The sequence below is a fragment of the Chenopodium album genome, chromosome 13, assembly GCF_948465745.1.
Source record: "Chenopodium album chromosome 13, dcCheAlbu1.1, whole genome shotgun sequence".
NCBI lineage: Eukaryota > Viridiplantae > Streptophyta > Magnoliopsida > Caryophyllales > Amaranthaceae > Chenopodium > Chenopodium album.
Window position 1 is genome coordinate 13,069,316 of NC_137846.1, and position 21,817 is coordinate 13,091,132.

General features: G+C 33.5%; 1 protein-coding gene across 1 annotated transcript; it reads left to right on the forward strand.

The window, feature by feature from the left end:
* The first annotated feature begins 1,452 nt into the window (after positions 1-1,452).
* LOC145575246 (protein FAR1-RELATED SEQUENCE 5-like) lies at positions 1,453-2,516 on the forward strand. The gene is made up of 2 exons (XM_081633137.1): positions 1,453-2,211; positions 2,400-2,516. The coding sequence occupies exons 1-2, from the start codon at positions 1,453-1,455 to the stop codon at positions 2,514-2,516; spliced, it is 876 nt and encodes a 291-aa protein (XP_081489263.1).
* The last annotated feature ends 19,301 nt before the right edge of the window (positions 2,517-21,817 follow it).

A 21,817-nucleotide genomic window follows, 5' to 3' on the forward strand; every position in this document is an offset into this window, starting at 1 on the left:
TCAACTCGAACAAAAAAAAAACCAAAAGAATGTTGGTTCAAGTTAGAGCGTAATACTTGAACATTAATAATCTTTAACAAGCTGAGCTCGAACATGCAAACAAGTAATTTTTTGGGTTTTTCTACATTATAACCCTCTAACTTTTTGTTTTCTACGATGTGCCTTCCCTTTTTGAGAAATCCACACTGTAATCCCAAAATACATTTAGTTTCTAGACAGTAACCTTGTCGTTATCTCGCCGTTAACAAATTCCGTTAGTGGGGCCCACTCTCCACTTAATAATATTTTTTTTTATCGATTTGCGTGCTAGAAGTTGTTCCGTTAAAGTTGTTCCTTTTTCCAAAATATCGAACATCGACTTCCTCCTTCAAAACTCCTTCACCAAGCAACCATGGAGGAGAGAGAAAACTCCAATTTTTGAGATTCTTCACGCAGCAATACAAACTCCAATTTTCGATCAACAATGCCGGAAACCTCCAGATTGTCCGATTACGAAAACCTATTGCGAGAATTTCTGCAATTACAAAGAGAAAATCAACCACCATTAACGCAACATCCAGAGAAAACATGGAGTTTCGACCTCAATCAAACATTCAGAGAAGGTGAAGCAGAGAATTTCGTTGATGATCTCGATCAATTTAATGATGATAACATTCAAAACTCAAAAATTCCAGAAATACAAATACAAGGTAATAATCTAAACAAATACAAACCTATTGTTTGTTTTTGCTTAAATTTTTGATTTAATTTTCAATAATTAATGCAGATATTGAAAATCAAGGTGTTTCAAATACATTAGAAGATGAAAATCAAGTTATTCCGAACACATTAGATGAAAATGGACAACCAGTAGATGAAGATGAAGGTAACATTCTACAAAAGTTACTTTAGTTAAGGCAAAAGTTACATATATTATGGCAAAAGTTACATTGACTATATGTTTATTTAGTAAATCATTGATGCATGTCTCATGGTACAAAAGTTACCAATATCATTACAAAAGTTACCTTTATTAATACAGAAGTTGTATTATATACCCCTGTACCAAATAACTTATTCTTTATGCTTATGCTTAAGTGCATAACCTATAACACTCTGCTCCCATGTTCTCATGCCTCTAGGTACTTGTTTGTGATTTTGTTCATGCTGTAATTGTGATTTTGGTTACAATTATTCCTAGAAAATGCTAAATATCTCTTATTCTACTAATGCACAGATACAAATCCAAAACCAATAGATACCACTGGTTTAGATATGGAAGGATCATTAGTTGGAGTGGAAAGAGACACTTATAAAGAAATTTATGACTTGTACAATCTACATGCTTCTACAGTGGGATTTTCAATAAGAAAGCATACAACAAGGTATCGCACACACACACGTATAGTCACATAGAAATATTATGTGTGTTCTGCGGAAGGAAAAAGACATATTGCTGCAAAGAAGACAAATATGGTTCTAATGGTTGATGAAGATAACAAGGATTTCAAACAAAGAAAACCAAGACAAGTCTCCATTACAAGAACTAACTGCAAGGCAAGCCTAAGAGCAAAAATAAATGATGGAAAATTTAAGGTGGTGTCACATGTATTACAGCATAATCATGAACTAACAAGAAAGCAGTGGCATTATTTGCATCGATCTGAGAGAGAAGTAACAAAAGAAAAGGCAGAAGCAATTAAAACAATGAAATCTGCTGGACTTTCAACAATGGGCACATATAATTACATGTGTACAGAAGCTAATGGAGAAGAAAACTTGGGGCATAGTGTTGTAGATCACCTCAATTTCTGCTCAAGACTAAGAATGGAACAAATAGAGGTTGGAGATGCTCAGACATTAGTGAACATTCTGATCGAAGAACAAAAAGAAGATCCTAACTTCTTTTTTAGAGTGAAATTCGACAATGAAGGTAGAATTTCCAACATTTTTTGGAGAGATGCAATGATGTTAGAGGATTACAAAATATACGGAGATGTTCTTGTATTTGATACAACATACAAAACAAATCGGTATAACCTTATATGTGCTCCTTTTGTTGGAATAGATAACCATTGGAAAAATTGTATGTTTGCATGTGCATTCATAGGTAATGAAAAAACAGAGTCGTTTGTGTGGTTGCTTGAAACCTTTAAAAAATCTATGGAGAATAAAATTCCAACCTCCATATTCACTGACCAAGACCAGGCTGTGGCTAATGCAATTGAGCAGGTACTACTTTTTCTATTTGAATATCATATTCACTGATTCCAGTCTCATTTTGAGTCATTTTTGTGTTCATAACTTTTATGAATATAAGTATCACTTATGTGAGTATAAATGTTACTTTTGTGAGTAAAAATATCACTGTTGTGAGAATAAGTGTTCAAATTTAATGACATATCACATTCTGAATGCAGGTATTCCCAGACACAAGGCATAGGCTATGTATATGGCACTTAGAACAAAATGCAATAACACGATTTGGAGCCCTTAAAAGGGATAATGAGTTCAAAAAAAATTCAACAAATGCTTGAAGGGATGTGTGACAGAAACAGAATTTGAAGAAAGATGGAAAGAAATGATACAAAAATTTGATTTGGTTAATCATGCATGGTACCAAAGGGTGTACGATCTAAAGGAAAAGTGGTGTCCAGCACTCAGTAAAGATTTCTTCTCGGCAGGAATTCTTTCATCACAAAGAAGTGAAAGTACGAACCATGCAGTAGGATTCAGAGCTAATAAATCAACAACACTGACAGAATTCTATGGCATCTTTGTAAGAACCATAAAAAGATGGAGAAGTGATGAGAAGTTTAATGAGTTTACCTGCAACAAATCAATAGCCTTTACTTCATTGCCACTATCCGGAATGCTAAAGCATGCTGCACAGGTACTTCTATATTCCTTTATTACATATATCTAAGACTTGAAAACAAACAACATAAGCACATATAGAAATGATACATGCAAAGGAACATGACTGGTAGTAAGTTATTGTTCTAATGTACAGGTTTTCACATTGTCTCTGTTTAGAGACTTCGAAGAGGAATTTGGCTGCTCAATGGCGACCACAGTACAAATTCTAGGGAGAACTGAAGAAAACATTATTCTTTATGAAGTATCTCTAGAAGAAAAGCCATGGTCTTCCCAACAGGTAAGTTACATACATGAGAGATAAACTATATGGTGCACTTGCAAGAATTTCGAAGCGTCTGGTTGGCTATGCTATCACTGCCTCAGAATTTTACATCTACATTCTATTACAAGAATTCCAGAGAAGTACATTACCAAAAGATGGACAAAGCTTGCAAAGTCTGAAGTATGGAATAGAATGGAAAAAAAGGATCCAAAACTCCCATATACACCATGGAGACATACAATGATGAGAAAATATTATAACTTAATCTTAAGGAGTGAAGAAAATGAAAAGGCAAGAGCATTCATGGAGGAAAACTTCAAAAGCTGTATGAAAATGGTGGAAGACTTACTTGCGGCTGATGCTTTTACAGAGGAGGTTGCTGCAAGTGATGACAATTCTAATGTGGCAGAGAGTGCTCAGAGTAACAATAATACTGCTTCTTCATCAACAAGTACAACCATACCCTCTATATTAGACCCTAAGAGAGCTGTAACAAAGGGAAGAAGCAAGAGAGCAAAAGGAGCACTTGAAAAAGGGAAGAAATCAAAGAAAAAAGCATTACCAGATCCAAATTCAGAGTTTGGATCGAAGACACCTACTGTGCGACTTTTTTGAACTTGTAGTGAGTTTGGATGAAACACAACTGCAAACTTTCCTAAACTTGTAGTAGTTTATTTTTGTTTAATGCTACTATTGACTTTCATACTGAATTTTGAATTGTGATATGGAATTGCTCATGAATTATGAACATTTATATAATGTTACACTGATACTAAAAAAAGTAATGCATATACTTGCAAAAGTGATGCATATACTCGCAAAAGTGATGAATTTACTCACAAAAGTGACACTAATTAACACTTACAAAAGTGATGCATTTACACAGAAAAGTAACACTAATACTCGCAAAAGTAACAATAATACTCACAAAAGTGATACTTTTTACTCACAAAAGTACTGCATATACTCACAAAAGAAATATTTCACTCACAAAAGTGATATTTATATTCACAAAAGTGACAATAATAATCACAAAAGTGTCCGTTTTTAAAATGAATAAAATGGTAATATATGATAAACTTTAAATTTTCATTTAAATCAACAATATTTCTGTATGATGATATATGATACACTTATAAAATTATAATCAGAAATATAAATACATAAAAATAAGAACAATAGATTACCAATATTTAATCATATATATATATAATAAAATTTGTACAAACATTTTGAAAATATTAACACTAGTTTAAGTGTCAATATTTATCACTAGTTTCAACTTCCAAAAGTAGTTAACTAATGACAACTTCCAAAAGTAGTTAACTAATAACAACTTCCAAAATTAGTTAACATTTAGAAGGAGTGTACTTCTGTGTAGCCTTTGTAGTCCGTTTTGCTTTCGGAGCAGTGTCAACAGCGGGAGCAGTTTCAGATTTCTTCTTTTTCTTCTCCGCTGCTGCAGCCTTCCTCCTTTCTTCAATTTCAGTAACATACGCAGGATCGCTCTTCTTCTCATTAAATTTTTCAACTTCTGCTAAGACTTGAGATCTTGATTCGTTCATGTCACACAACACGAGTTTCGCACAAATCTTAGCACGTAAAAATTTCCTCCCAGCAGCCTCACAACAAGAAAATAAAAGGCACATTAATATGTATAAAACATTAGCATAAACAATATCAAATGAATTGTTTCAGATCAGTTTCAAGATCACTTACTGTTCTAAGTTCATCTACAGAAAACGATTTATCACCAACAAAATGCTCCATATGACACATCATAAACACACCACAGTCATTATTATCAATCTTACTCTTCCGCCACACTAAATCGGCAATTTTGAACTTGTAAAAAGGGACTTTTTCACTCTTTGGATGATTTCTTTGTGCAAGAAAATCAGCAAATTCAGAACACTGAAAAAAAAACAGAATATTAAAACAACAAAAAATCAGATTAAAATAGAAACATACTTTAAAACAGACAATAACATACCAGATAAAAAGCCAAATTTTGAAAATATGTAATCGTCTCATCACTCCAAATGATATTATCAACATAATGAACCAATTCATTGTCATGATCAATCACAAACAACACATAATGATCATCAGCAAGAATAGGAAAATAAACCTGAAAAAATAGAACAAAAGTAAGCATAAAGCACAGCCATCAAACAGTTAATATATATAAAACATTAAGATATATACCAAGTCTGCACCAATAACATCACAACCAGAATTTTCATATGTAACCCATTCATCCCAAATTCCGTGCAAATCCGACACAGCAGAACTATCTTCACTCCCCTCTGATACATGCAACAAAGCAAACTAAAAGGAAAAAATAAATAAATGAAAAGAGTAAGAAAACAAATAACTCAAAACAAGAAAGTTGCTTACACTTTGCCTCACACCAAAAAAGAATCTTTGAGGACCACAAGAATCATAAAAACACGATTCATTTAGATAAATGCAATAGCAATCAACTACTGACCAACAAACCAAATTAGGATGCACCAAAGACACCATATCCTTTCTTGGAATGAGAATATGCAATCCAAAAGTAACAAGATTCTCACTGCAAGGTCAAACAATATTATTAATATCAAAACAAAAAGAAAAAGAAAAAAAAAGTTTCAAAAAATATGACAATTAAAAAGAACTTACTTATTATTAAATAAGTGATCCGTCAGACAATAATCAAGAGCTCCTAAATATAATCGAGGTAATTTTTCACTAAAAGCACGAGAATTACTTTTCATAAATGGCGTAACAAACACTACACTCTGACCACCAATTGCACCACAGTCCAAAGAACACAAACTTTTATTCGTTCTCATGCTGCCAACTGGACCATCTTCGCCACACCATCTCCACCACCACCACCATCTCCACCACCACCATCTCCACCTCCACCATCTCCACCACCTCGACCAACTTCATCTCCCAGGGTAGACTTTAATTAGTTACTTGCATCAACTTTAAATAACTCATTCACTGACTTCATTTTTATAAACTCATCAATTAAGCCATCAAGAAGCTTATGATAATCTGGTTAGACAAAAGTTGTTGTGTTTGAGACAACTCAATAGAATCAGCATCCAAAGAAACAGAATGTTCAACCAAACGACTATGCACCAACTGTTGCAAAGTACTAAAACAATTGGAATTCACAGATGAAAACAGCTCCATGTTCCTTTTCATAAAAAGAAACGCCTCATGAAAAACCTACACATTAACAAACAATTATATCAGAATAGAACAAATGTTTTATTAAAGTAAAAAAAAAAAAGAAAAAAAAAAAGAAACATACATCAGTTGCAGCACTTTTGATCTCAGAATCAGTTAATACTCCTTCAGGAAAATCGAAAGTCACACATCTTCTACCATCATCAAACCTCCTTGCATTATTGTAATCAATAGGAACTGCACCAACTTCACCCTTACTTAAGTAGTTAACATTTGAATCAACACGCTTAGCAGAAACTGGATAAGTCAATTATATTCATTCAAAACCCCCTGACCAAATCCACCAGCCTTCAACTCCAAGGACACCCTGTTTCTCACTTTTTTATCTGTCCAGTGTTGGATAAGAGGAATAGTGGAGTTCTCTACTACACCTTGGAAATTCAAACGATGAAAATACATAATCTTAAGCAACAACAAACATCCACTAACACTATCTTTAGCCTCAGAATTTTTGTAACTAACAACAGAATTCATCAACTTTTTCAAAACAAATGAACACCAATCAAGATTTTTAATCTAATCAACATCATCCACAACATTAACTAACCTAAAATTAACAGTCCTATTAGCGGTAGGAACAAGCATACTACTAAGAGCATGCATAACAAATAACCTCTTAAATTCATCACCTCCATCCACCAACTCCTTCATCCTAGTTTCTAATTTAGCCAAAGGTATCAACTCCTTAACACCAACATCAAAAGCAGCTCTCCATTTATTTTTCAACGCACTATCATCTTGAGATTGACCTTTGTAACTACCCTTCATTTTAGGAACCTCACGACCTTCTACCTTAGGCAAACCAAAAACATCACACACATCATCCTTAGTCACAACAAACTCCTTACCATCAGCAACACAAAACATACAAGTATATCCATTAAAACTCTCAACAAGCCAAGGAAGTATACCTCCAACCATACTCTCCACACGTAAAGACAACAAACCACCAAATCCAACCTCTTCTACATGTTTTATTTGAGTTGAAGAAAGCCCACTTACAACCTTAACTAATGAAGAAGGTCTACAACGACAGGTAAATTTCCTATCAGGCCTGAAAAAACAAAAAAAAGATGCTTACCATTCAAACATGATAATAACATACTTATATACTGAAATTTAAATTATCATATAAAATTAAACATGAATTATGAACATTTATACAAATTTTTATACTTATTCTCACAAAAGTGACAATCATACTCACAAAAAATGATACTCATGATACTCATTAAAGGGATATAATACTCAAAAAAGTGATTACTAACAAAAGTTTCAAAAATGATAATTGCACTCACAAAAGTGACACTAATACGAACAAAAGTAATACTGATATTCACAAAAGTGATATAATAGTGACAAGTGATTACTATCAAAACTTTCACAAAATGATACTTGCACTCACAAAAGTGACATTTATACATACAAAAGTGAAAGATATACTCACAAAAGTAACACTTAATATATTGACACAAAAATCACATAAAAACATAATTAATCAAAGTTACCTATACTCTTACAAAAGTCACAATTCCATTCACAAAAGTATAGCAAATATACAATATTCTAAAACATAAAATCTTACTCATCATCCTCTTTTACATGCCTCTTCCCTTTATTTCCCTTGGATGTATTTCCTTCACCTTTCAACTTCTTTTTTCCTCCTGCATCCATTTTATTTACTGTTTTCTCAGCTCTACTATAACGAAAACCTTTGATAGATCCTACCAATTAATAAAAAAAAAACATGACAACAGAAAATTTGACAAATTTTGACAAAATTAAGAACAAAAAAACCTAATCTAAGCAAAAGCAACTGATTAAAACGCACAATTAAACAAACAGAGCACAAATTGAACAAGTAAAAACAAATTTGCGAAAAAGAGAACGAACACTAACCTAGAGCAGAAACATCAACATCATCATCACCAGAAACCAAACTCTTCTTCTTCACCATTGCAGAAACTACAAAAAATCCGAAACGACGAAAAACCTAAAAATCGAAACACTCAAAATTATATAAAATGAAATAAAATTGAGTAAACAAACCTGAAATTAGCAACAATCAACTTCAAAGTCGAGAAATTAAAGATCGAAGAAATAAAAATTCAAGTAGCAAACTGAGAAAATGCAAATCGCCAAAAGAGGAGAGAGAAAAAACAAGAGAAGAAGAGAAGTAGAGGAGAGAGAAAAAGATCGAAGAAGAAAGAGAAGCAGAATGAAGAGGAAAGCAGAATGAAGAGGAAAGAGAAAATAAGAAAGTTTTTTTTTCTTTTTTCTTTTACACGTGTGAGCAAAAATCGGGCCACCCAATTTGGACTTCCTTCTTCCGATTTTCAGTTAAATAGTGAAAATCCGGTTTAATAAAAAGTTTGTTAAAGGCGTTCTAAAGTAAGTCTACGTGCCATGTGGAACCAAGTCAAGCACTAGAAACATGCCATGTCATTCCTGATGCACTAGAAATATGCCATGTCATCCATATATGATCATGTACTATCAATTAATGTCAATTTAACAAGGTTTGAACTTAAGATCAAGTAGAATTAAATAAGAACTTTTTACCATCTTAGCTACTTAATAATTGTGATTTCTTATTCCATTGAAATATATTCAACTTGGATTGAATGAGTGTTAATTTATACAAATTTTTTAATTTGATTTTATATTGATTGATAGTTTCCACTATAGATAGTGTTGGCTTATTGCAAGAAAATGTTAACTTTTAATTTACTGTTATATTGATCGATAGTTTCCACTATATGTCATAAAATACCATGTATTATGTTCAATAGTCAATAATTACTAAAAAACTAAAATAAATGTAAATAAAAAGGATACAAAGTAAAATCATTTGATATAATCATCAAACAACTAAAAAAAATAGGTTGAACTCTTTTATGTAACATTATCATTACAATATGATGTTTAATGTAGAAATCGGGGGCATTGCCTGGGCCACATACTAGTTACTATTTTAAAATATGAAAGTTTGCTTACAAAATGCTATATATACCCCTCCTATCTCATATGTTTTTATTTTAGTTATTATTCAGGCACCCATGTACAAATTCTTAAATGGACCTGGTTCACATACACTAATTTATTTGTGAACCACTAACATTAGGTTACTATATTAATAAAAAAAAAGGTTACTATATTAAAATAAATGTTATTATGTTGAAATAAAAGTCATTTTGATATTATAATGCTGTAAGAGGTCAATTTTGTTTAATGAAAATTTTTATATACTGGTCAATATGAATAATAAAGGTCACTATGTTAAAATTAGGGTCATTATGTTCAACATAACGTCGTATTTCAGGTTCACATTAATATTAAAGATCATACAAGTTTTAATAAAGGTTACCATTTTAAAAATAAGGTTATTAGGTTAAAAATAAGGTCACTATGTTAAAATTAGGGTCGCTATCAAAGTTATTAAAATCGGGATTCTACTTTGAATTGGAAGGGGCTATCAGAATTGAATCGTAAAATCGAATCGTAGAATCGTAAGATTCTACCGACATGCATAATTAAGACGTTATATCTAAATTTAATTAAATATATTTAAATTATGAGTTTGAAACCTAATTATTGATAGAATATAGTTGTTTACCTATTAAGCAACCAACAATTGACAATATATATTTATAAATAACTATATAGGTATGTTTTAAACTTGTAAGGATTTCGCTACTTAAGAGAAATATGTAAAATCGGGTAGAATCGTAAATCGAATCGTGTGATATACATGAATCGTAAAATTGTAAGATTCTAAGATTTAAATCGGGATTTTAATAACAATGGTCGCTTTATAACGTTAATTGCGTGCGTATAAACCTCAGATCTTCAATAATATTATTGTTGACTAGGTGCACGCAAGTTTTTTTTTGGCACTCATGATGTAGTACGTGGGGTAGTTTATAGTTTTTATTTAAATTGTCTGAGAATGATTTAAATCCTATGAAGTATATATATAAAAGGTACTACAACCCACTATGCATACTCAAACAACACAAGAGAAATGAGGAATGGAGGGATGGTTAGTCCTTCTATCTCCTCCCCGTATGACAGGGGTTCGACTCTTTATCCCCCAGCCTGTGATATGAGGGAAATTCCCCCCGTATTTACCGTAAAAAAAAAAAAAAAAATTCAAACAACACAAAATGAATCCAAAAAAACATTTACTTTTTATTCATTGCAATTACGTTGATTTTATGCATGAACTCATAATCTCTCGTTGCTCCTAGCCTTCATCCCACAAATAATAATCATTTCATTGATTATGCTAATCCACTAACTATAGTATGGAATTACATTTTAGTTGATACATATGCCATTAATTCTGTATGATAAACACATGCAATGGTAATAAGATCGACTTTGAGGGATTTACTATACACCAGAAGAAGATCTTTATTGGGGCTCATAGGGGTCCTTTGAGGGATTTACTATACACCACAAGTGGATCTTTACTGGAGCTCATAGGGGTCCGGCCCTATAATATTTGTAAGATTTATTAGACGTGCTTACTAAATATATTTCTTGAGATAAAAATTTATGTCAAGTGAAAAATCTAGTAACTTTTTCAAGTCGGTTCTAATAAATTAAAATTAATTTTTAAGCAAATATAATAAAATAAATATTTATTTTTATCGAGGCCTTAGAATTTTATACTCGAATCATAACATTACAAATTTATGTCATGATTCAAAATTATCACCTACATACAAATCCAAATTTTCATTTCAAAATAATACAAAATTTTAAATTATATTATTTTTGTACATATATTGTAAATATATTATACATGTATCATAATATGTTGCTTTCAACCTTTCATCTATTGACCCAAATAAGTTTGTGTAGATTTATTTGTAGATCGAACTCGCATATTGATTCCTCATATTAATAAATTTCATTATATAATATTATCCGTCCTTTAATTGTATGAAGCAAGCTTTTACAAGAGTTATGTGGGGTCAATTGACCCCATTGCTTAAAACTTGACTTCGTTCGCTCATATCATTATTAGTTGTGAATAGTTAGATATCTATAATTTTAATTAGAGGTTAAAATTCGAAACTTGACCCCATATCTTTTAGTCTAAGATCTGCCATTGCTATACATGACACGGCCTTTGGCCGAATTTACAAGCCTCTAATCCTCCAATCAAATTACAAAAACCAACAACTTCATTGTATGATTGCGATCCAACTTCGGTTTTGAGGAAAAGTGATGTAGCTACCTTAGAAGTTTCTCTCTTTCTTCATGGACAAACCTTGGATATTACAATGATCAACGCCAAGCATTATGGTTTTGGGCATATGAGTGGAAAAAGCATGGAACGTGTAGTAATTTTGATAAATTTAGTTATTTGGAAAGAGCTATTCTGATCTATGTAGAATTAATCCAACATTTTGTTAAACTTTAAGTACCATACATCGTAAAATTTTCAATTCAATTAGACATACACTAATGATGTACTAATATATTTCAACATAGACCTCCCTCCCAGTGACATGGAGTACACGCAGCAAGACGTTGAAAATGTCCGCACCATTACTCAATTCCCCAAGCCGTTTGTGGTTTTAAATAGGAAATAGGAACAAATGCCAAAAATAATACAACCTTTGGCCCGTTTTTTTTTTTAAATAATACAACCTTTGGATTATACATGAATATTACAACCTTTGGGGGGTATCAACCTTTGTCTTGTTTAAAATTGAGACCCCCCAAAAGTTGTAATATTCATGTATAATTCAAAGGTTGTATTATTTAAAAAAAATGGGCCAAAGGTTGTATCATTTTTGGCAATTTTTCCTAGGCAATATCAATAGCTCTTTGAGCTTTATCACTGTTTGGACAACGTGGCTGGTAAACGAGTAGATTGGGAAAACTATTATAAAAAACCTAAGTAATTGTGTTGGTTCTTTTCAAATCCTTCTTGTTTTACCACCACAAGAAAAGCTGGCTTCATATGGATGTTATTTGTGCTAATACGTCTACAGTTCTACACCTATATGTTATACGAGGCATTGTAATTTCAGCATAATTCCTTGTTTAATTATATGTTATACAAAGCATTGTAATTTCAGCATAATTCCTAGCTAGTTTAATTATTGTGTGGTTTACCTTTATTATGTTTCCTTAATTACTAATTAAACTTTGGTTCCATTAAAATATATATACTTGTATATGTAATGCATAAGTCTGGACCATCAACCCAATACATAAAATGTTCATACATTGACTAGTTATTATTATTATTATTATTGTTATTGTTATTATTATTATTATAAAAAACAATTACAAAAACCTACAGAGTCAACCAAATTACAAGAAATTAGTGCGTAATAATAATTGTTATTATTATTGTTATTGTTGTTATTATTATTATTATTGTTATTATTATTATTATTATTATTAATTCTGTTGTGTATATACAATGTCATTATATTATGATGAAATGTAGTGTACTAGTGAGCCGTGTTAATAAACTTTAAGACAAGCTAGAATGCAAACTTTAGATCATGATCACTTTATGGTGAAATTAGCCATTTATGATGCAATTTAAACGATGCATCATCAAAAGGTATACGCAAAAATCTTATACAGAAAAATGAAACAAAACTTTCTAGCAACAATGTACTAATGTGTTGTAGTTTACAGACGAGTATAGTAAAACCGTCAGTTAACAATTTAACACCATCATTATTACAAATACGAATACAACTAACAATTGCGGGTATAATCAAAGAATATAGCAATCATAATAGAGAAATGGAATGAACAAAAGACTATATTCTTTTAGACTGTGTTTTTCAGAATTTTAGTATGGCTTCAATCAGTCTAAACTATGGGCCTAAGGCAACGAAATGACAATTAGTATTGCTAAAAAGAGGCAAATTGTTTCCATACCTCTTTCATCAAGATATCTAGTGCATTACATTAGAGCAGCCCAAACAATATAATTAAAGTACTAATAATACATAAAACGATGGATAATAAAAGAGCTATATTATTGCCTGATTGAAATCTTAAAATATACAGGGGTTAGAACTGATTGGTTGGTTAACTTCTCGAAGAACATATGGCAGCTATTTTTTCTGAGAGGATCAAGTTTCATTTATGTCTCACAATCAATATAAATGTTTCCCAACTCCATAAAACTTGTTCCTTTAGCAGGGACCTGGAACGCGGTGTCAGTGGACGAATTATCACCGTCTTCATCAATTTCTCGTTTTAGTTCACCTTCAAGCTGCAGTTGTTGAAACATAGTTTCTACTAAAGAATCCTCTTGATGATGCTCATGTTGCAATCCTGGTGCGCATACTGTTGTTGTTGCTGTAACAAGGGCAATTCCATGGATGAATCCTCTTGATGATCCTGAAGTAGTTCCCCAGGTGGAATTTCAACTGATAAATGATCATGGAGTAATCCCCTAGGTGCAAATTTCAACAGATAAATGATCCTGAAGTAATGCCCCAGGTGGAATTTCAATTGATAAATCATTCTGAAGTGATCTCTCAGGCGCAATTTCAACAGGTGAATGGCCTACGATTTTTGCAATAGAAATTAGACTCTCTGTATAGCTAAAAATGTAGTATCCAGGAATTTGGAGTGGTTTCATTTCTTGCGTTGTGTAGACACCTGATTGTGTCTCCCCAAAAACCAAACCCAGTGATGAGTACCTTTCACGTCTTTGATTATCGAGTTAGGTGATGAGTTGAAGAATCTCGTGAATTTCCCTTTAGCCTTGACCATTTCTAGCCTTTCCTAAAATATTTTTAAGCCAAAATCATTCATTTCGTGTCTTTAAACTCAAAATCATTCATTTCGTGTCCTCTTTATAAAAACGTCCAAACCAGTCTATTTTGGTACATAATCCTGGTCCAATTATTGTGTAGTCGGATGGGGTTTGAAAAAAGCTTTCCAACGATATGTTATAAGCCCAAATCCGAGTTATAACGAAAAAGTTATGGCCAAAATACTAAACCGAGCCTTACCTGCGACCCAATGACCGTGTGGAGGGTCCATTAACCTTAACCTCATTCTTAAACCAATTAGGATTTATTACAGGCTTCTAGAATCCTCTAGAAGGTTGTTTTCGATCCTAAATCCCTAGGATTTATTATTAGCTTCTAGAATCTTCTAGAAGGTTCTAATTTATCCTGTTTTTGAAAAGATAAAGACTTAAGAGTTTTACATCGGATAAAACACTTGTTTTAATTCTGATAAAATTATAATACGTACGGAAATTCGATTAACCCAATTTGATTGGAAGTCGGATTCCGTATGGATAAGCTTCCAAAACCATCGCTGAGCGATAGAACCATCGCGTCACGATAAGCTTATCGCGCCGCGATAAGCCTGTCGCGCCGCGATAAAGCTATCGCGTCGCGATGGAACCTATTTTACTCCGAGTCAAATTCTGACTCTTTTTCTGATCTTCGACCCTCGTTTTTCCCAATAAATAGAGGTCGTTTTACCCCGTTTTGATTCACCAACAATCATCATCTCTTTTCCCTCTCTAAGCTAAAGCTTTTCTCTCTCTTTCTTTTTAGCCTTAGCCTAAACACATCCTTGATACTTTTCCCTAATCATACACCATACCTCCTTCACGAGCCTTGAATACTCCAAGTCAATCTCGTAGTTGCCTTCGACTTCGACGTGAAAGGTTGATAGTTCTGAGGGTTTGGTCTCAAATCTATATTTCAATTATTATTTGATTTATTTGGTTTGTTTGATTTAATCTTTCTTGAAGTTACTAACGTGTGTATTGTTTTGATAGAAAGAGATACGAGGCATCAAAGTAAGCAATTCGATTACTTATTCCTTTGATGTAGAAATCATGCTTAGGATGTTATCTTAATTCTTAGGATGCTTTTGTGATTTTTAGTATCATGTTAGGATGCTTAATTAATATTTCTAATATCATGTTCCTAGCATCATGTTTAGGCTAATGCTTTGATTATGATTTTTATTAGTGACATGCTAGGGTTTGTTATAAATCCGTTTAGTATCATGCCTAGGATCTTGCTATTTATTATGATGATGATGATTGTTGTGTCAATTAATTATATGTTGCTTGATTATTCATGATTTATTGTTATTGCTTGGTCACGCCCTTTTCTGTAGGTTTAAAGGGAATTTGTACTTGAAATCACGCTTAATAAGATAATTAATAATTTGATTTAGGCTTAATATGATTTTACTTCAAGTGATCGCCAATAATAGATTTATTTGTGCATTAATAATCAACCAATGTAGATTAAACAGGTTTAGGGCTAACTTGATGTATGTATGTTGATCGGAAAGCGCACATGAATATCATAAGAATTAAGTAGAGGCCGATTTAGGGCGGGTTCAATCTCTTTTAGGTTGGATTCGTACCATCATCCCCGAATATCCAGTCATGGTTTCGGACCACTATGGAGTTAGTGATCTCCGTGATCGTGAATGGGGTGTAACCTTCACACACGTGAACGGTTTACAAGTTCCTAAAACTTGTTGGCGACTCTTTTATCTCTAGCTTCTTTCCCTTTGGACGCCACCATGCTTAAATGCATGATCACAGTGGGGCTCAAGGTTGATGTTTGAAATATTCCCTACACGTTGTCAAATCATACCAAACAATTGGTTCCTCATTTTCAAGACTGCGAGACACAAGAAACTTGTTCTTCCACAACAGTAAGTTATAATAAAATCTAAAGTCTTCAAAAATTGTGATAGATTGTTGTTTGTTCCAGAACCCTGTAGGACCATACTCCTTTTAAACCCAAATATCCATACCCATTGTACCATCGATCCTGTCTTCCAAATAATACATGGTCGGGTACATATGATTTGAGCCTTGATCCAAAAACCCATAGTCTATAAACTCAGAGCAATATTTTGACTCATAAGGCATAGGGGTTAGCACAAATACTTCATCCACCATGTTAAAAGAGAGTATTGTTTTTATTACGCATATATACATCAGTACTTTGAGAATATATCCAATTGTGCATACGACCATTTGAGGACGAGGATAAATTCCGATCAATACGACCATGCCCAAAGTCAAAACCGGTATCAAGATGCCTCCAAGAATTAGCAGCAAGGGAATACAATAGCATCCCGTCAGAACAATCCGTAGCATCAATAAGAACAACTTTGTAATCATTTGTTACGTTATCGAACCCAATACCGACAATAGAAATTCGAAAAATACCTATGGCAGAAAGTTTAAATATTTCTCTAGTAGCAGGATTCCACAAAACAGACACAAATTCATGTTTGATGAAACGAAGAAGGAAGAGGCCATTACAAGGGCCGTAAATGCATATTTCAGAAACTACATCACGATGATAGATATCAAACTTAGGTTGTTCATAATCAACAGTAGGTCTAAATGTAAAGGCAGTTTCGAAAGCGAGGTTTTTGTAAGATAAAATTGAAATGGAACAAGCTGGGGGATATAGGATCAATAATGAACCATTTTCATCAAAATTTTGTAAAAGACGAGTAGCATAGTGTTTTGCTGCAAATTCGGGCGATGAGATGATATCAAGCCAATACTTACATACACAAGTAAATCGAATTAACGACTTCACAGGTAATCGAGCCAGGATCTCTATCAAAGCATCCTCTGGCAGATCCATTTTCCTATAAATTACAGATTCATTTAGTACATTATAATGTATTGCAAATAATAAAGGGGAAATTTAAAGTTAAGATTCATACCTATATCAACCAATTTGATACTAATACAAAAGTGCAATAGATTAAGAGAAAGAGGAAAATTGAAAGAGTGGAAGAAATGAGAGAAAATGCAAACTAAGGGTGACATTTATGACTTTATATAAGACAATGTATTCTAAACGGCTATCTAAGTAACCTCATAATGGCTGGCCACATGGTATGGCCAGCCACATATAAAAATTATAAAAGGTGTGAATATATTTAATTCTCTGCAATCAATATTAGCATATCACAATTGATTACTAATGATAATTACCTATTGGTAGACCTGGCAATCCTGACCCAGACCTGATGACCCGACCCGAATGACCCGACCCATGACCCGAAATTGACCCAAAAACATTGACCCGAAAATGACCCAAAACCCAAAATTGACCCGACCCGACCCATACCCCGACCCGAAAACGGAGTTGACCCGATCCTGACCCGACACCCAAACTGACCCGACCCGAAATTGACCCGAAGTGTTTGACCCGAACAGACCCGATACCCGAAATTGACCCGAACAGACCCGATACCCGAAATGTCCCGAACTAAAATTACCTTATAATTGAACTTAAAATGTCTTGTACCAAAAATAACTCAAACTGTTCATTTTCAACCGTAGCTAAGCTCATAAACTGAATTGATAGTTTTTATTATAACAATAATAAAATACATACTCCGTATAAAATTATTGATTTGAGCTTGATTTACAAATAAAATAGCCCGAACATGACCCGACCAGATTTTGACCTGACCCGAATATGACTCGAACATATTTGACCCGAAATTGACCCGACCCGAACATACCCGACCCGAACTCGACCCGATACCTGACCCGAATTTGACCCGAAACCCGAATTGACCCGACCCGAATGTTAGCTGACCCAAAATGACCCGACCCGAATGACCCATTTGCCAGGTCTACCTATTGGTAGCATTTATTGTATTTGGAATACAATAAATGCTACCTCAAAGCCACCTGCCCAATACAATAATGCTACCTAAAGGTAATTATCTTTTATAATCAATTGTGATATGCTAATATTTTTTTAGAGATTTTAGTAATGACCTGATATTCCAGGTTATCTGACACGTGTCAGATTTTGATTGGTCCAAAAATTAAAAAAAAATTAATTGAAAAAAAATTAATTTAAAATTTAAAATATTTTTTGAAAAAAACAACCCCAGCCCCAACCCTTGGCACTCCGGCAGCCTCCCTTTCCTATCCCAACCCACACCGCCACCCCCCTCCCCTGAAAGTCCGCAGCAGCAGCCCGTAACTCCTCTCTAACTCCCACCAAACACCACATCGCCAAAAGAAGCTCCATCACCAAGCATTTCCTCGTAACACCAACCTGCAATCGAAGCCACCACTGAACCGTCGCAACAATCAACAACAGCCCACAGTCGCAACACACCTCACGCCGCACAACAATCCAACAACCGTAATAGCTTCCCCTGATGCTGTAAGAATATATAGAGCAAATCACAAATCAGCAACAGCCCTTAATCGCAAATCGCAACTTCGCAAGAACAGAGTATTGGCGACGACCGGCGGGGAGGGAGTGGTGACTAAACTGTCGCAGGGGGAGGGGGAGGGGTGACGACCGGCGGGCGGGTGGAGGAGGGAAGGTGGGTTTTCCGGTGGGGGAAGAGGAAAGGGTTAGGTGGGATTACCGGTGAGAAGGGGTTGGTATTCTGTTTTTTTTTTTTACAAAAAAAATTAATTATTGTTTTTTTTAACCAATAAGCATCCAACACGTGGCAGACAACTTGTAAATTTTTTTTTAACCTTTTCTTCAGGTAACCGGTATTTGGGATTGAAGAAAGAAACACAGTTGAAAGTTAGGATTATTACAGAATAATCGAAAGTTGGGATTATTCAAAGTAAATCGGGCAAAGTTGGGATTATTAAAGTGTATTTTTCCTTTTTTTTATTTTTTTTATTTATCCCACCGGTGGGTTTAATTTCCAACCCACTGGCAGGGGGAATTTTTTGTGAACGGTCCCAAGATAGGAAATAATCTTTCTAAAAGATATACTACTATAACCATATATCCTAAAGATATATTCACCAAATATTATCTTAACATAAATAAACCTAAATATATTATTCTACTAATAAGATCAATACGAAAAATGTATCACACATATATTTTCTGATATCTCATATCTCTAACACTAATATATAATTTTACAACTCGCAAATAAAACAAACTAATAGTAGTTGTCTAACAAATTTCATACATATAATTATAATTGTAATTTTGATATTTATTATTTAAAAAATAAGTTAGAATTGGTGTATAATTTGAAATTAAGTGATACTTTTATCAGGTTACAGGGTACCCTACAGGTACCTGTTCTAAAAAATTGAAAACCTGAACCGGAACCTGTTGTAACAGGTTCTCCATTTTGCTACCCGAAACTGGAACCTCTTGTACAAGTTATGGTTTCGGAACCTGCAATTCCTAATAGATTTCGGTTCCGATTCAGGATACCATGATTTTTTGCTCACCCCTAAACCATACCTACCCATATATTATTTTATTCTTTTGCCTAAAACCATGGGGCACTTAGGCTCTGTTTGGTAATTAGCTGATTGTATTAACTGGTTTGACTAGCTGGTTATATTAGATGATTGGACTACCTAGTTGTAAATAGATGATTGTGTAAAAGTGTTTGGTAAATAGTTGTTTATTGTTAGTTGTTTTAGTATATTTAATACTAAAATTAGCTAATTGTTCAATAAGCTAATTTCAAAAAGCTTTTATAAAGAGCTTTTTAATTCTAAAAAACTCTTTTAAAAAAACTATTTTACCAAATACCAAAATTAGCTTTTTAAAATAATCAAACATCTAATAGTGTTTAATAAGCTAAAAGCTTTTCAAAAAACTCTTCATATCAAATAAGGCCTTAAAAAAACGGAGGGAGTATGTGACCAATAAAATATCTCATACTTCGTACGTTGTACATGATATCATTGCAGTAATTTCAATCCAAATTTCATACACCCCAAAAAAATTGGTGTTACACGTGTCCTAAGTTTGGTACATTTGAACTTTGAAGTGTCTTATACTCCGTATATAATAATACAAGTATAAAGTTATAAATGCTACCCGAACTGAAGTGTCCTAAATTTTGTTTAAAAAAAAAAAAAATTCACATTCTCTCATTTCTTCTCCGCTTTCAACTCCTTCAATTTGTGTCTTACTCTGAATCTTTTGCACTTCTGTATAATCATCAAATTGGTTTATTATAAATTCATTGGTAAGAATCTTAACTTTAAACTTGTTAATTAATGTTTTATTATTTGCAATAATTATAATGAACAAATGAATATGTAATTTATAGGAAAAATGGAATTGCAAGAGGATGCTTTGATAGAGATCCTAGCTCGATTACCTGTGAAGTCGTTAATTCGATTTACTTGTGTATGTAAGTATTGGCTTAACATCATCTCATCACCTGAATTTGCAACCAAACACTATGCTACTCGTCTTTTGCAAAATCTTGATGAAAATGATTCATTATTGATCGTATATCCCCCAGCTTGTTAAATTTCAATTTTATCTTACAAAAACCTCGCTTTTGAAACCGCCTTTAAACTTAGACCCGCTCCGGATTATGAACGACCTCGGTTTGATATCTATCATCGTGATGTAATTTCTGATATCCGTATTTACGGCCCTTGTAATGGCCTCTTCCTTCAGATGAACTTGTGTTTATTTTGTGGAACCCTGCTACTAGAGAAATATTTAGACTCCCTGCTATAGATAATTAATTTTTGATTTACTACTGTTGGTTTTGGGTTCGATAACATAACAAATGATTACAAAGTTGTTCTTATTGGTTCTACCTATATCAATTGTTCTAGCGGGGTGCTATTGTACTCCCTTGCTGCTAACTCTTTGAGGTACATTGATACCGGTTTTGACTTTGGGCGTGGTTATATTGATGAGAATTCATCCTCATCCTCGAATGGTCGTATGCACAATTGGATATATGCTGAAAGTACTGATGTACTTTTGTGTAATATTTACAGTATTATCACTTTTGACATGGTGGATGAAGTATTTGTGCTCACCCCTATGCCTTATGAGTCAAAATTTTGATCTGAGTTTTTGGATCAAGGCTCGAATCATATGTACCCGACCGTGTTCTATTTGGAAGATGGGATTGATGGTACAACGGTTATGGATATTTGGGTTTTAAAGGAGTATGGTCCAACAGGGTTTTGGAACAAACAACAATCTATCACAATTTCCGAACATTTTATACTTAATAACCTACTGTTGTGGAAGAACAAGGCTATTGTGTCTCACAGTTATGGAGATCGGGAAGCAATAGTTTTGTATGATTTGACTACGCGAGTAATGGAACCACTTCAAATTCCTGGATGCAACACTATTAGCTATACAGAGAGTCTAATTTCTATTGCAAAAATCGTAGGCCATTCACCACCACCACCGGATCATTTATTATCAGTTCAAAATGCGCTTAGGGGAATACTTCAGGATCATTTATCATCTGGGGGATTTCTTGGGTATCATGTATCAGTTGAAATTGCACAAGGGGAATTGCTTCAGGATCATCAAGAGGATTCATCCATTGAATTGCCCTTGTTACAGCAACAACCACAGTATGCACCACTAGGAGTGCAACATGAGCATCATCAAGAGGATTCATCCATAGAATTGCCCTTGTTACAGCAAC